Below are 15,159 nucleotides of genomic sequence, written 5' to 3' on the forward strand. Positions count from 1 at the left end.
CCACATACAAGTTAGCATAGCCATGACAGGGCCTTTGTTCAGCTCCTTTGCCCAAAGGATACTGGCCGTGACGCCGCTGGTCATTCCCCAGCTCCAGGCCCTGGGCTTGGCAGGATCAGCTAGAGCCAAATGCACATGCACACTGCCTGTTTCCACCACTTCCTTGGTTTAAAGCATGTGAATTTAGGTTATGTTGCTTTGCATTTCCATGACCTGTAGGGTTTTGATACAAAGTAATTTTGTGCATTGATTCTTTCTAGCTATTCAACTGTTACCAGATTTAGGGCGCATTTTGATTTTTTTCTGCTTTACAATTTATATTTAAGTAGCATCATTATTTTATTTTCACTTAAGCAAAGAGACTGTCAGTCGTTGTCAAAACATCATAGAGAAGCTCCCAAAATGTTCATCTGATTTTTGTGCTTATCGGCAGCTCTGAACCACATCAGAGATTGCTCCTGAAGAGATGAAATCTGTATTGAGCATCCAAGAATATAATGTGTTTGAATTGCTCATATTCAAACTTAAGAGGTCCTGAAAATAATCCATAGACCTCAAACTTTTGTCTGTTGAGGTCTGAGCTAAACTAGGAGAGAAACGAAAAAAAAAAGGAAATTAATTACTGTTTCCATTATTGATAGTAGTGGGGTTTGAAATCAAGGCCTCATGCTTGCTATATATACAAGCACTCTACCACTTGAGTTATGTATGTTCCCAGCTGTATTTTGCCATTTTTAATTTTTAGGATGGAGTCTTACACATTTTGTTGAGAGTTGGCCTTGGATCACAATCCTCCTCTGTATTCCTTCTGTGTAATCAGGTCTTTGGTAGAGGATATAGAGATGTAGCTTGGTTAAGATCAGCTGTGTCACTAGCTACTCAGGAGGCTGAGATCTGGGGATCAGTGTTTTAAGCCAGCCTTGGCAGAAAGGTGTCTGAAACTCTTGTTTCTAATTAAACACCAAAGAGATGGAAATAGAGTTGTGGTTCAAGTGGTGAAACATTAGCTTTTAATGTAATAGCTAAGAAACAGTGCCCACACCCTGAGTTCAAGCCCTAAAACTCTCTCTCTCTTTCTCTCTGTCTCTGTCTCTCTCTCTCTCTCTCTCACACACACACACACACACACACACACACACACACACACACACACACACACACACACCCCACATCAGCTTTGTCCAGGCTACCATGTTGTAAGTGCAAGGGAAAATTAGGTGTTATTACTAGAAAAAGTTAACAATGAGTGGAAGGTAAAAATCAAATGCTCTATAATAGAAGCTCTCATGAGTGCTTGAGGTGGTAAGTTATTATAGCAGGGAGTTATTTGGTAATGAATAAGACTCATTTGTTCATTCTTTACAAAGGTTGGAACAACAGAGACTTTTCTTCTTATGGTATGTATTAGCCCTCAGAAAACGAATGGCTTTTATCCTTTAGCATGGGCTTCCTGTGGCCTCTTGTTATCTTTACTTGATGGGGTCTTCTAAGGAGCTACAGGAGAGCCTAGATGCAGGATGTATTACTTGAGCTGGCCCAGTAGTCAGCTCTCTGCCTGAGGCCAGCTCAGGAATAGACTGTCACGAATCTTTTGTTTTCTGGAATGGAATCAAAATTGAATATGTGGTGTGGACACATTCTACCTAAAAGCTACAGTCATAAGAATGCTGTCACACAATGTAATTTTCCCTGTCTTTACTTCACTTTTGACTTCTATAGGTACAATGGTGGGAGACCACACCCGCCTGGAGTTCCACAATATCGAAACTGGTATCATGACTGAAAAACGGTACATCTCTGTCGTCCCATCCAGTTTCATTGGCCACTTGCAGAGCCTCATGTTCAATGGCTTGCTTTACATTGACTTGTGCAAAAACGGTGACATTGATTACTGTGAGTTGAAGGCGCGTTTCGGATTGAGGAACATCATCGCTGACCCAGTCACCTTCAAGACCAAGAGTAGCTACCTGAGCCTTGCCACCCTCCAGGCCTACACCTCCATGCACCTCTTCTTCCAGTTCAAGACAACCTCTGCGGATGGCTTTATCCTCTTTAATAGTGGTGATGGCAATGACTTTATTGCAGTTGAGCTCGTCAAAGGGTAAGTGGAAGGGATCATAAAAATCTATGCCGGATATGGTACTTTTTGAAAAGCCCTTCATAAAATATAGGCAGGAAGAATACTGTCCATTCTATTGGATAACTTTGGTTCTTGCTAGGATCTCATCAAGTGAGGAACATCCACAAAATGCTTACGGTAGGAAAGGACAGAGATTCATAAGTTTATTGGAAGATCTACCCAGCTAGCTATGGTAGTGGATGTCTGTAATGAAAGATCTTACGGGTGCTGGAGGCATGAGTTTTAGGCCAGGTTTGGCGAACATGTAGCGATATAGAGGGGTGGCATGTTGTTGTCATCCCGTTATGTAGGAGACATAAATAGGAGGATTATAGTCTTAGCTAATGTGGGCTCCTATTTTTAAAAATAACTAAAGCCAAAAAGGCTTGGCAAGCACAAGTGGTAGAGTGACTGCCCAGCCAGTACAAGGCCCTGAGTCTAAAGCCCACTCACTTTAAAGTAAAATGAAATACAACATCCAAATGGCTAGAGTGGGCAGTGGGAGTGCACATGCATGAGACCCTCTAATTAATCTCTAGTAATGTAAAAAGGATTTTTATAAACAAGTAAAGAAATATACAAGTAAAGTCCTTCCATAGATTAATACAATCAGGCTTTTCACTATAAAACACAATCTTTTAAAATCATAGGGAGCTGCAACAGCATATATGATAATCACCTTGAGTAATTCTAATGGTGACCACCACATTTATAACAAGAAAAGAAGTAGAGGTATTTGCAATCCTACCATGAAATAATTTACAAAAACACTTTTCGCTTTTGTCAATCTTCCCATCCTGCCAGGCATTCTGCTGCTATGGGTTGGAAAGTAGTCAAACAAAAGGCAAATGCAAATCACGATCCTTGATTGATTTAATTTGAATGCTGCCCCCTAGTGTTTTGCAGCATATTAGCTGCACTACTGGCTGGTCTGGGCAGAATTATCTATAGCGGGAGAAGGAAGTATACTAATTAGAATGAAGTGATATAAATCAGTTGCTGACCATTGCAAAAACAAAGCTATGATTTCATGGCTGTAACATACCAGTTCAGCTCTGGAGATCTGAAGCCCCTGAGATCAATTATCCATTGCCCTAATCCACTTTAGAGAAAATCAAGTTACTGTATGGTTCTTACCTCTCACAGGTACATTCACTACGTGTTTGACCTTGGAAATGGTCCCAATGTGATCAAAGGCAATAGTGATCGCCCCCTGAACGACAACCAGTGGCACAATGTGGTCATCACTCGGGACAACAGTAACACCCACAGTCTGAAGGTGGACACCAAGGTGGTCACTCAGGTTATCAATGGAGCCAAAAATCTGGATCTGAAAGGTAAACCTTGCAAGGAATTTTATCCTTCTTGAGGCATTCCTTTCCACAGGAAGGCTGTGGCTAGAAGAAAACTACAGTGTAGGAATGCCATGCAGTTTTTGGTGCGTCTTATTAAACAATGCTAAATTATACCACCATGTAACTTAGTTGTCATATAGACCATGCCTGAAAGACCATTTTCTTGATGTCAAAATGGTAGAAGTTGGGCACTAGTGACTTACTCCTGTAATATTAGTAATACTAGTCATGTAATATTCAGTCCTCTCAGGAGGCTGAGATCTGAGGGTTCTGGTTCGAAGGCAGACTCTTATCTCTAAGTAGAGGTGTGGTTTAAATGGTAGAGCCCCAGTTTTGGAGTGAAAAGCTAAGGGACAGCATCCAGGCCCTGAGTTCAAACCACAGTACTAGTACACAAATGAAAAAAAAAAAGTAAAAGGTCCTTAATAAAGAATAAACGCTTGAGAATCTTACCTGAGATATATACTACCTCAGTGATTTTCGTAAAAATTTCTCAGCCTTATTTAGCTTATGTGTATCTTTTAGTTAAAATGGGAATAATAATAATAATATACTCCCTCTATAGATTGTTTGAAGTTTGAATGTTATATCTGTAAAACTATCAGCATATTATTGGTGAAAGCAAATAAAAAGTACTCAATACATGCTTATATTGTTGACAATGTCATGAACATTTGCCTCATCTTACTATGAGAACTATTTCTACTTTGTAGAATTGGTACGTTGATTGAAACTTGTTGAGTGAACCAGTCTGGTGACTCACACTGCAGGAGACTGAGATCTGAGGATCTGAGCGTCATGGTTCAAAGCTAGCCCTGGCAGGAAAGTCCAGGAGACTCGTATTTCCAATTAAGCACCAAAAAGCCAAAAGTGAAGCTGTGGCTCAAGTGGTAGAGCACTAATCTTGAGCATAAAAGCATATAGAGACACCACCTAGGCCAGCCCCTGAGTACAAGCCCAAGGATTGGCACACACACAAACAGGCACACACACAAAACACAAATGCTGTGCAAGAAGTGTTGGATTCTTTTAAATCTTAAAAATGACTAATAGAAATGATTAGTATTTATTCGCTTTATCTCCCCCCTCTAGGAAGGCTTACATTACATAATGTGTATTGGCTTTAGCTGACACTGCGTCCCCATCTCTTTGTCTCTTCTGTTCCTGTTCCTTCTAGGTGACCTCTACATGGCTGGCCTAGCCCAAGGCATGTACAGCAATCTGCCCAAGCTCGTGGCTTCCCGGGATGGCTTTCAGGGCTGTCTGGCATCTGTGGACTTGAATGGGCGCCTTCCTGACCTCATCAATGATGCTCTCCACAGGAGTGGGCAGATCGAGCGGGGCTGTGAAGGTAGAGCCTCTCTTCTTTTTAAGCTACAGCCTTCTTGCAAGCCCTGAGCCTCCTTGCTGCCTCTGCTGGCCCCTCTTTGTTTCACCAGTCCTCTCTCATTCCTACTTGCCATCTGTTTTTATTTATTTTTGCATTGCCATTGGTAATCTCCTCTTGTCATTGGTTGAGAATGTCAGGACATGCATCCTGGGCTTCAGCAGTGTCGGCCAAGTGTCTTCCTAGGATCACACACTTGCCAAAAAAGAATCTTCCCTGACAGTGACATCAGGGTTCTCCCAGTTTGTGCTTTGGTTTCTAGAATGACGGAAAGGTCATCAGAGACTTTTAAAATCTGTTTTCATCCATGACAAGGGGACTTTCTATGGGTTAATAAAATGCTGCTCATTTTGGCAAGTAATGACTGCTTTGTTGGATGCAAACTCACCAGGAGATGGGAATTGATGTCAGAATGCCATGACAATGGAAGGGAAATAATATTTATTGAGTACTTAGTAGATATCAGGCATTGTTCAGGCTGTTCCTCAAGGAGGGGTAGAGGAACATCTTGGGCTTTGATGTAAGAATGACCTGTTTTTCAGGGCCAGACAGTACAGTAACTTGTGTTAGGTATGTGACAATTCGGTAAGTTACTCAACCTCTCTATAAAATTGAACAACCAAACTTACCTTCAAAAGTCAAATGAATACATCAGAAAAGTAAAATGCCTGATATGTGGTCAGTATTCAATAAACATGGGATTATTGTTTATGAATAATCTCACATGAGCCATCGAATAGGATTGCCTGCTGGCCCATCTAGCACAACAGACCATGCTCAGCCAGTTTCTGTAGACAATCTATTCTCATTTGAGATCTGAAGGGAATTGTGCAATTTTACATTTTTTCCCCAAATTTCAGCAATGCTCTGCAACTCAGTCTAGTTCGAGCCAGTAGAGGGCAGCAATGAACACATTCCCTGTGTTGGGTTGGCTGAAACAGTGACTACCTAATTCAAAGGCGAGGAGATTGTCTGCCCCATGAACAAGATCTACCTATTCTCGCCTCTGGTTGAGCTTCATGGTCCTTTGTGTGATGTGTTCTTGTGTCCTTTGTTAAGTTACCACGACAATCTACTTACTCTTCATCTCTTGTGTTCAACTTCATGGCTCACACCTGTTTTTAACCAACTTCCATCTGAGCTCACTCATCCCCTTAAAAGTACATTTTGGGAAAAGGTTCTCATCAATCAGCTTCTCAGTATGATTCACAGTGATGAGAGTTGTTTTTCTTTGCCAAAGACTCTGGTACTGTGCTTCAGGAGTGGAAGGTTGCCACTCCTAGGGTCTACTCTAGTTTTCCTTTACCTAGGAATTTTTCTTCATTCTGATAGCCTAATGTGTGTGTGTGTGTGTGTGTGTGTGTGTGTGTGTGTGTGTGTGAGAGAGAGAGAGAGAGAGAGAGAGAGAGAGAGAGTAGCGAGACAGGCTATAGGGAATCAGAAAGAACTTGAGATCATAATTTTATGTACTAGAAATGCACATTTTCGGAGCTGGGGATATGGCCTAGTGGCAAGAGTGCTTGCCTCATATACATGAGGCCCTGGGTTTGATTCCTCAGCACCACATATACAGAAAACGGCCAGAAGTGGCGCTGTGGCTCAAGTGGCAGAGTGCTAGCCTTGAGCAAAAAGAAGCCAGGGACAGTGCTCAGGCCCTGAGTCCAAGGCCCAGGACTGGCCAAAAAAAAAAAAAAAAAAAAAAAGAAATGCACATTTTCATTCAACTCAATTGTTTTGGTCTCATTGGCCTAATCTTATTTTTTTTAAGTGATAAACGTCAAGTCTAGACTGGGCTAGATACAACATTGAAATTAAATTGTCTTACTTGAGAAGACTGTGGAGTGATAGTAGTTTATCTTGGAATAATTAAATAAAGTTAAATAACAAAATAAAAGCACCTCCTAAGTCAACACCAGTGGCTCATGCCTGAAATTGTAGCTACTTGAGAGTCTGAGATCTGAGGATCATGGTTCAAAGCCATCCTGGGCAGACAAATCTGAGAGACTCATATTAACCATCAAAAATCCAGACTTGAAGATGTGGTTCTTGTGCTAGAGTGCCAGCCTTAAAAAGAAAAAGCTAAGCAAGAGCATGAGGCTCTGACTTCAAGCCCCAGTACTGGCACAAAACAACAAAAATCACATTTTAAAAAGCATAAGTCTCTGTATAAAAGCTAAATTTTTTGTATCATGCCAACATTTATTCAGATTGAAAAGCCAGGAGGAATCACCAAGTTAACTTCACAGTTGTTATTGTCAAAAGAGGAATGTAAATATTCCTATAATCACCTACAAACATTCCTAATAACTATGTTTTGGAAGTTATGAAATACTTTATAGCTAAACGTATTGTTTTATATATTATTTTACTTAATCCAATAGATCCCAAATATGGTCATTTTAGCTTGTACTTGACATAAACTAATCAATAGATGTTTAATATTCTGAGTCATATTGTCTTTAAAATTATGCATTCTCCACTTGCAGTATACCTCAGTCTAAATTAGATATTTTTAAAGCACTTTTTAGCCACATGTATCTTTCACTGCACTATTAGAAGCATGGCTCTATAGAATATAAAAATCAGGGTGCCATGAAGTATAGCTAGAGCATTAGATTAAGAGGTGGCCTAAGCTATCTTTTACAAAATGTACAGTATGGAGGGGAGAATGGACCCCACTTAAGAGACCTTTGAGAGAAGCCATGAGCCCATTAGCCAAAGGAAATTACCTATCCAATTGGGGAAATGTTCCCATATTCCTGCCTGCAGTTCTGTGTATAGTTCAGCCTGACTCATCCCATGCATTATGGGTAGGTTCTGACTTTCCTCTAACTATTGGTGATTGTTCTAAGCCTGATATTGTGACTTGATGGCTCTCTCATTCGCATCTATGGCAGCTCCCATGGGCCTAATAACACTGCACTCTATTGCCATGGAGATAATTATGATGGCTGCCCATTGAGCATTATGACTGCCCTACTGGGTGGGAAGAAGTGGAGGCTGAGTGCTGGGGGAAGAAGGCCCTTGTTTACTGTACACAGATGACATAGATAATTAGCCTAAGTGGCTAGGAAAAATAGCCAAAAAATGAGTGTAGGCATAAATTACTGTCATTGGAAATTCTCCCTATTGTGAATAAGCCTTCATGAGGATCCCAGGAGTTGCTTAGGGTCCCATGGAGATGAATCTGTGGAAGATAATGGGAAAGTGGAGTACCTCAGACATTGCCTACAAAGAAGTGTCATTGTCATTCACTCTCTCTGTACATATAGCATGTAATTCCCAAGAGGTCCTTGGGTATTAGACAATATGGAAAACATAAGAAATAGCATGCATGTCTTGATTTATTATGTCTATGGACAGAAGAGCAAACAGGTAGGGGATGAGGCTTCATTATTTAAGACTCAGACTTGAGTTTCTTTAAGATGACAAATGTGTTTCATGGTCATTAATTTAAGTTACCAGATGTTTCATGTGTTCCTCTTAAAGTCCTTCACAATGCTATTTCAAGATCCTCAAGTATATTATTTTCCTTGTGCTATCTGGTGTGCAAAAGCAATAAAAATATAAAGACTCCAGAATTATTTTAAAAATAATTTAATCTATTATTCTATGGTTCTTAATTTTTTGTAGCAGAGAAAATTCTTAAAGTAGGATTTGATTTGATGCCTCTAATATCTGCAGTATGTAAAATTTGGAAATTAAGTATATTTTCTAGCAAGCAATTAACTGTGACTTTTGGCCTCTAGATTTTGGCTAGGATTTCTTTAAATCCTGCCTGGCTTCTACAATGCTTGGCTAGTACAACTCTTACCCTATGTTGATATTGAGGCCAACTTTGCTATATAGGCCAACACATTGTTATTTAGAAATGCTATCCTATAATCACAAAAATCACAGATGATAAGCATCTAAAAACATGCACTTCATGTACATAAAAAGGACATTGATTTGGTGCCATTTTGCCCACAAACGTCTGGGTTTTGATGTAAGTTGAATGAACTAAATGCTTTAGCTTTCTCAAATCAATCACCTCAATAGAAATGCCTAGACTAGAAGAGGTGAAGCTGTGGCTCAAGTGGTAGAGGGATAGCCCTGAGCCCTGAGCACAAACAGCTCAGGCACAGTGCGCAAACCCTGCGTTAAGCCCCAGAAACACAGCACCTCTTGCCCCGCTCCCACCAAAAAAAAAAAGCCTAGATTTGGTGCCAGTTTCTTTGGTGGCCTTTTCAGGTGGGTACGAGAGGTTTTTCCAAGTGACTCTTCCGTACCCAGCTCCTAAATGTTCTGAACTGTTTTTGTGGGTGCTGTCTGTATACACGTGTCTTTCAGTCTGGCTATATGCTGCCTTTATCTCTGGCCCATCCACCTTGGGGTTGGCTCTGTACATGTGGGAGGGCACGTCACCCATCGCTTGTGCTTTGTCCACTGTCTCCTCGCTCCTGCTCGGCTGACTTGGCTCTCTGGAGGCCTGCTCCACCCCGGTCTGCGTGTCCCCTCGTCTGTGCTGTCTCTTGTGACCCTGTTGAGCATTATCAGTTGTCTGAGTGATGTCGGTTATGCACACTGCATTTGTTTCCATTTCTGTAATGATATTTGGTTGATTCTTCCTCTTACTAACCTCTGGTTATTGTTTCCGCTTTTCCTGTTCTTTTGCTAACAAAGTTGCGTTGACCAAAGCTGACCTGCAAGGTAGAGAAGGCTCTTGTTCCCATTTACACTTTCGACTGAAAGATGCCCTGTGTGATCTTGGGATCTTTACATGAAAGGGCTTCAAGCTGTCCCACTTCCTAGACCGTGGCTATTGAGGGGAGGGGGCTGAAAGCAGTGTTCTTCTACCAGGGTGCCAGAAAACCAAATCAGTGCATGGCGAAGAACTGACACAGTGAAGAAGATCTCATGGAGAGGAATGGGGGGGTGGTGGACCCAAAAGGAATATGATATCATTCCATGTGATTACCACCACCCAGAATCCTTTCTAGAAATGATTAGCACCCTTCCGAGGGGTCATCACGGGTGATCTGGGATTCTTTCATTCATTCACCATAGATAGAAGGAAGCACGTTGAAGAAGGAAAAACAAAGGCTACTGAAGTTCTTAATTTATTATTTTTCTAGATCAGGAAGTCCATTTTCTAGGGCAGTGCATTTAACTGCTTGAGTCTTATGAAACAGCACATCATTTAATATTCACTCATTTTAAAGAAATATTGTATTTTAGGCATTCGGGGAGATATGAGTACCATTAAAATGTTCCAGAGATTTATATCTCCCATTGGGGATTTGGGTTGAGCACTTTAATTTCCTGTTTGGTGATCTAAGGTTGAAGGGTACCCTTGTGGAGGGAGAAGATGTGTGAGTTCTATCCTGAGTTTCCTGTAAAATGCCAGTGTAGAGGATGCCAGTGAGTATCGGTAGCAGGAGGGCTATTTGAGAGGCAGCCTGTGAAGTTAGGAATGGCTCACTGGTCTTGTTGGGTCAGGCTGCTTTGTCTCAGAATAGCAAGGGAGGAACAAGGGTGTTTTATGTATCTTGAAGCTATGGGTGAGTAGGGAAGGCAGCCTCAGGTGGCCTCTGCAGGGTTTTCAATCAACAAAAACTTGTTAGAAGTGGGTAAGGCAAAGGTAGCTTTTCTAAAGTAAGTATTGATCTCAAAGATCCTTTACTCTGCCTTGACTTCCTCCTTTTATGCCATTTACCTTGCTAGGAGAGAAATCTCTATCTCTTAGGAAGACAAATAGGACTTTTCCATAGTTATTTGATTGGATGTCATTCTTTTCTCTTCATGTTTCCTTGGAAGATCCACATAGATATTCTGATAGGTTAAAATTAATGGAAAAGAAAAGACCAATCATAGTTCAAAGTTGTAAGACCCTATTTCTAATTAACCAGCGAAATACCATACTGGAGCCAAACTCAAGTAATAAAGTATCAGTTGTAACTGGAAAAAAGACAAGTGAGAGTCTGAGGCTCTGAGTTTAAGCCCCAGTACTAGGAAGGGAAGGGAAGGGAAGGGAAGGGAAGGGAAGGGAAGGGAAGGGAAGGGAAGGGAAAAGGAAAGGAAGGGAAAAGGAAGGAAAAGGGAAGGCAAAAGGAAGGAAGGAAAAGGGGAAAGGAAGGGTAGGGAAGGAAGAGAAAGAAAGACAGAAAAAGAAAGACAGGAAGAAAGGAAGGAAGGAAGGAAGGAAGGAAGGAAGGAAGGAAGGAAGGAAGGAAAGAAGGAAAGAAGGAAAGAAGGAAAGAAATTAGACATCTACAAACTGGACTCCTCAACTTTGAACTTTTCTTTAGCGTAATAACTACAAGGATTTTGACTCTAGATCCTAACATGAGCCTCTCGTGTAGGCACAATGATTGAAATGTTCTCATTCAAAGGAAGAAATAGTTTATAGCAACCACACAACCAAGTGATTAGATTGATCTCCATGCCTGTTACATTGTTTCCCAGATATAAATGCAGATTTGGGGATAAGACCTATTGAATCAGTTTTAGTTTTCATATTATGGAAGCAGTGTAGCACAAAGTATGAGTTTTAGCTTATCATTCTGTTGTCACAAACTTTCTTCCATTCTTGTAATAACTTAGCCCCTCAATTAATGGCAGGAGTTGCACTTCTTTGTAATTATTTTGGTTCACCTCCCTTTTTTCCTATATTTCAGCAAATGAGCTTTTGGATGCAAATGCTTTCAGCATTAATTTCCTGACACTGAGGCGTAGACCATTACTCATAAGTTGCCTTTTCCAGCTATAAGCTGAGGGCAAGGATAGCTCTACTTGCTATCACATATGGAGAACAGAAAAAAACCAACATGACAGGGAAAATAGGCAGTGGGAAGTGTAAAGGCAAATGTCTTCAAAAGTAAATACTACAATGAGTTATAAAAATGAATTTCAAGCCAGATGCTGGTGGCTCACACCTATATATTCCTAGTTACTCAGGAGGCTGAGATTTGGGGTTAGCAGTTCGAAGCCAGCCCAGCTAGGAAAAGACTGTTATCTCCAACTAGCCACAAAAAAATCAGAAGTGGAGCTGTGGCTCAAGTGGTAGAGCAAAAGATTACAAGGACAGTACTTAGGCCCCCAGTTCAAGCCCCAGTTACCAATGGGTGCATGCACAGCCCCCTCCCCCACCCCATGTATCTCAGTCTGATGGATCAATAGCTTGAGTCTTCTTGTCGTTGTGTTGTTGGGTTGTGTTCTTTTTAATGTTTTTCTTTTTCCTAGTGTTTTTTTTTTCCCTAGGGATTGTGTTGTTCAGTTTAACAAATATAGCGACAGCGAATCCCAGGTATTGGGTTCTTAGGTTCTAGGTGAGCTGTTTTGATGATTTCGTTCTCTGCAAAGATGTCGTTTCTGCAATCAAAGAGGTCAGTAGACAGCCAATAAGTAGATTGCATGGGGAAACTGCTGTCCTGAAGCTGTGCTTCCGGCCAGCCAAGCAGCACAGAGTAGATTGGTTAGACTGTAGGTAGAATGGTGATCGAGGTGGGTGGTCCAGGATTTGTCTTTAGGAAAGAAGGACAAGAATATTTGACTGGTTTGAGGAACTGTAAGTTCACTTGAGTGCTAGGGGCTGGTGGCCCATGCCTGTAATCATAGCTACTCTCCGAGGCTGAGCTCTGACCATCTCAGTTGAAAACCAGCCTGGGCAGGAAAGTCCTTGAGAGTCTTATCTCCAGCTAACCACCAGAAAACCAGAAGTGGATGTGTAGCTCCAAGTGTACAGTGCTTGCCTTGAGCAAATGAACTCAAGAATAGCAGTACCCAGGCCCTGAGTTCAAGGCCCATGAGCAACAACAATAACATAAAATTCAATTGAGCTGAAATAATGTGCTTGTGAAGGTGTGATAGCAGATGACATGGGGGTAGGCAGATGGCATAATTTTGCTGCAGATTATTAGATTATCCTGAGGATGCTGCAAGCAGGACAGAGGTTTGGATCTGACTGGTATTTTGTCCAGATCATACAGCCATGCAGAGTAGAAAATGAATGAGAAGATGCAGGAACTGGACAGCAGAGCAGGAGAGAGAAAAGAGACAGGGCCCTCTGCCTCATGTTTACCTGGCCAAGAAGGGGAAGTAAGTCTCCCTCACAGATTAAAGTAGGTCTAGGATGAAAATGAATTCTTGTTTCTGTTTTCCCCGTCCTCTCTTGCTGGCTGTTTCATCTAGTTACTAGCCAGCATAGTTACACATTATGACAAGATATGTCATAAAGGAAGAACCTCACTGATTGTCCTGGTTTCAGTCTAGACTCTGTACCTCTCGCCTTTAGATGAGGTTGTGGGAGTTGTCAGTGCTTCTTGCTGGAGGCCACGGGAAATGCTGAGTTGCTGAGCTGTAGTCCTTCTACAGGTTACTTTGGCTAGAATGAAAATCTCTATGGAATTTTAAGAAGGAATTTATTAATTCCTTTTCATTTTCACGAGGGATATTACTGGAGAGGAAAGGAATCTCTACAAGCTTGTCCATGTAAAACCCTTAGTGTAAAAGCAACGCTCGAGTTTTTCCATCAGGAGAGAGACAGATGACATAAACTGTGAGTAAGGACAGGGTAACTATTTGGTTAAGGCGTTCCTCAGGATAACTCCCCCCCCACCCCCTACATTTCATTATCTCCCTCCTTAGCAAGTTTTATTTCTCAAGTTGAATGAGTTATTTTCTAGAAATCTAAGTTTCCCCCTGTCCAGGTATGGCCAGACAGCTAAGGGAATCTTGCACTGACTAGATCTGGGAGGGGGTGAAGTGCTAGATATTTGAGGAAGTCAATGTATTAGGATTCATTACTTAGAAAATCTGGAGATTCTTCTTTGACATTTTTGACAAGCTCTTAGTATTTAAAGGCCATTTTAATTTTCTATTTTTCTTTAGTGGGAGAAATGTAGTGAGTTCCCCACTGTATTTTTCCCCTAAAGCTAAGGATTGACTCACACTCCCCATTATATTTTATATAATAAAAGTGTAGCACTTAACGTAATAGAAATCAGTAATTCAGAAGTGATTTGTTTGCCTTATGGGAAATAGTGGGAGAGGCAGGAATTAAACTGCACATCCCATGGTGAGTTTGTTTCTGTCCCTCAATTTTTGCGTGCGTGAACTGTATCTTAGGAGATGTGTAAACCTGACTAAATTCCTTAATCAGTCCTGTTTCTAGCCTAACACCAACTAAATGCCCAATTTAAGTGGGAAGAAGAACATTTGATTTCCTTTCCAGTAGAACTGATTATGCCATTTATTGAAAGCTTACTTTAGTCAGGCACGTGCGAAGGATTAGAAAATTCTAATTCCATCATGACCATGATTTTTCATGGGTAGATTCCCACTTCATAATGACCTTGTCTATACATCTTATTTAATCTTCACTTCATGAGGGAGTAGCAATTTATATCTCTATAGGAAGACTGAATTTAGGCAGCCAGACCAAGGTTACATGGCTAATAAGTGACAAAAGTAGATTGAAAGCTTACATTCATTTCCCTACTTTATCATGTGACATGACTCCCAGTCCTCTGAAAGTATTTCCAAAGCAGAATAACATACAGGTGGCTCAAGATGATTTGATAGTACCCTCAACAGGAGAAAGTTTTTCTATCATTATTTTAAATAATTTCTATATGAAAAATTTCACAATGCTTATTTAGGTAAAGTGTAATTGCTCTTCTTTTTGTTACATCTGGCCTTTGAAAGCCTTTTCCCCCTCCCCTCCCTCTCCCTACTTACTTTCTGGTATAATTACCCACTAGGTAATTATAGCAATGCTGGGAGATAAATGAATGGCTCACAACGAGGCCTTGGTTTAGACTTTTAAAATGGCATTGATTTGTAAGGGTTTGTCCATAATTTCCCTCCAAAAGGGGGTGCATGTGGCAAGGTATGTTGGTGCATACCTGTAATCCCAGCACTTAGAAGGCCCCCGAAAGAAGATTGTAAATTGAAGATCAGCTTGATCTCCATAATGAGACTTTCAAACAACCCAAAACTCAAATAAGGCTGGGAATGGGCTTAGTAATAGAGTGCTTGCCTAGCATGCATGAAGCCCTGGGTTCAATTCCTCAGCACCACCTAAACAGAAAAAGCTGGAAGTGGAGCTGAGCCTGAAGAGATAGAGTGCTAGCCTTGAGCAAAAAGAAGCCAGGGACAGTGCTCAGGTCCTGTGTCCAAAGCTCCAGGATTGGAAAAAAAGAAAAACAAGCCCTCAAATAACAAGGAAACAGAGAGGGAGGGAGGGAGGGAGGGAGAGAGAGAGAGAGAGAGAGAGAGAGAGAGAGAGAGAGAGAGAGAGGAGAGAGAGAGGGAGA

General features: G+C 41.2%; 1 protein-coding gene across 8 annotated transcripts in view; it reads left to right on the plus strand.

Annotated features, from left to right (window-relative positions):
• Nrxn3 (neurexin 3) overlaps positions 1-15,159 on the plus strand; it is a 1,433,525-nt gene that overhangs the window by 649,310 nt on the left and 769,056 nt on the right. For 7 of the 8 annotated variants that reach the window (XM_048362219.1, XM_048362221.1, XM_048362224.1 and 4 more), the window contains 3 exons: positions 1,720-2,101; positions 3,266-3,456; positions 4,652-4,825. In XM_048362219.1, the coding sequence (XP_048218176.1) occupies positions 1,720-2,101; positions 3,266-3,456; positions 4,652-4,825 (747 nt within the window). Of the gene's footprint in view, positions 1-1,719; positions 2,102-3,265; positions 3,457-4,651; positions 4,826-9,526; positions 9,554-15,159 lie in introns of all 8 variants that reach the window. The other variant, XM_048362226.1, reaches the window with a different exon arrangement.

This window comes from Perognathus longimembris, chromosome 14, assembly GCF_023159225.1.
Source record: "Perognathus longimembris pacificus isolate PPM17 chromosome 14, ASM2315922v1, whole genome shotgun sequence".
NCBI classification, from domain to species: Eukaryota; Metazoa; Chordata; class Mammalia; order Rodentia; family Heteromyidae; genus Perognathus; species Perognathus longimembris.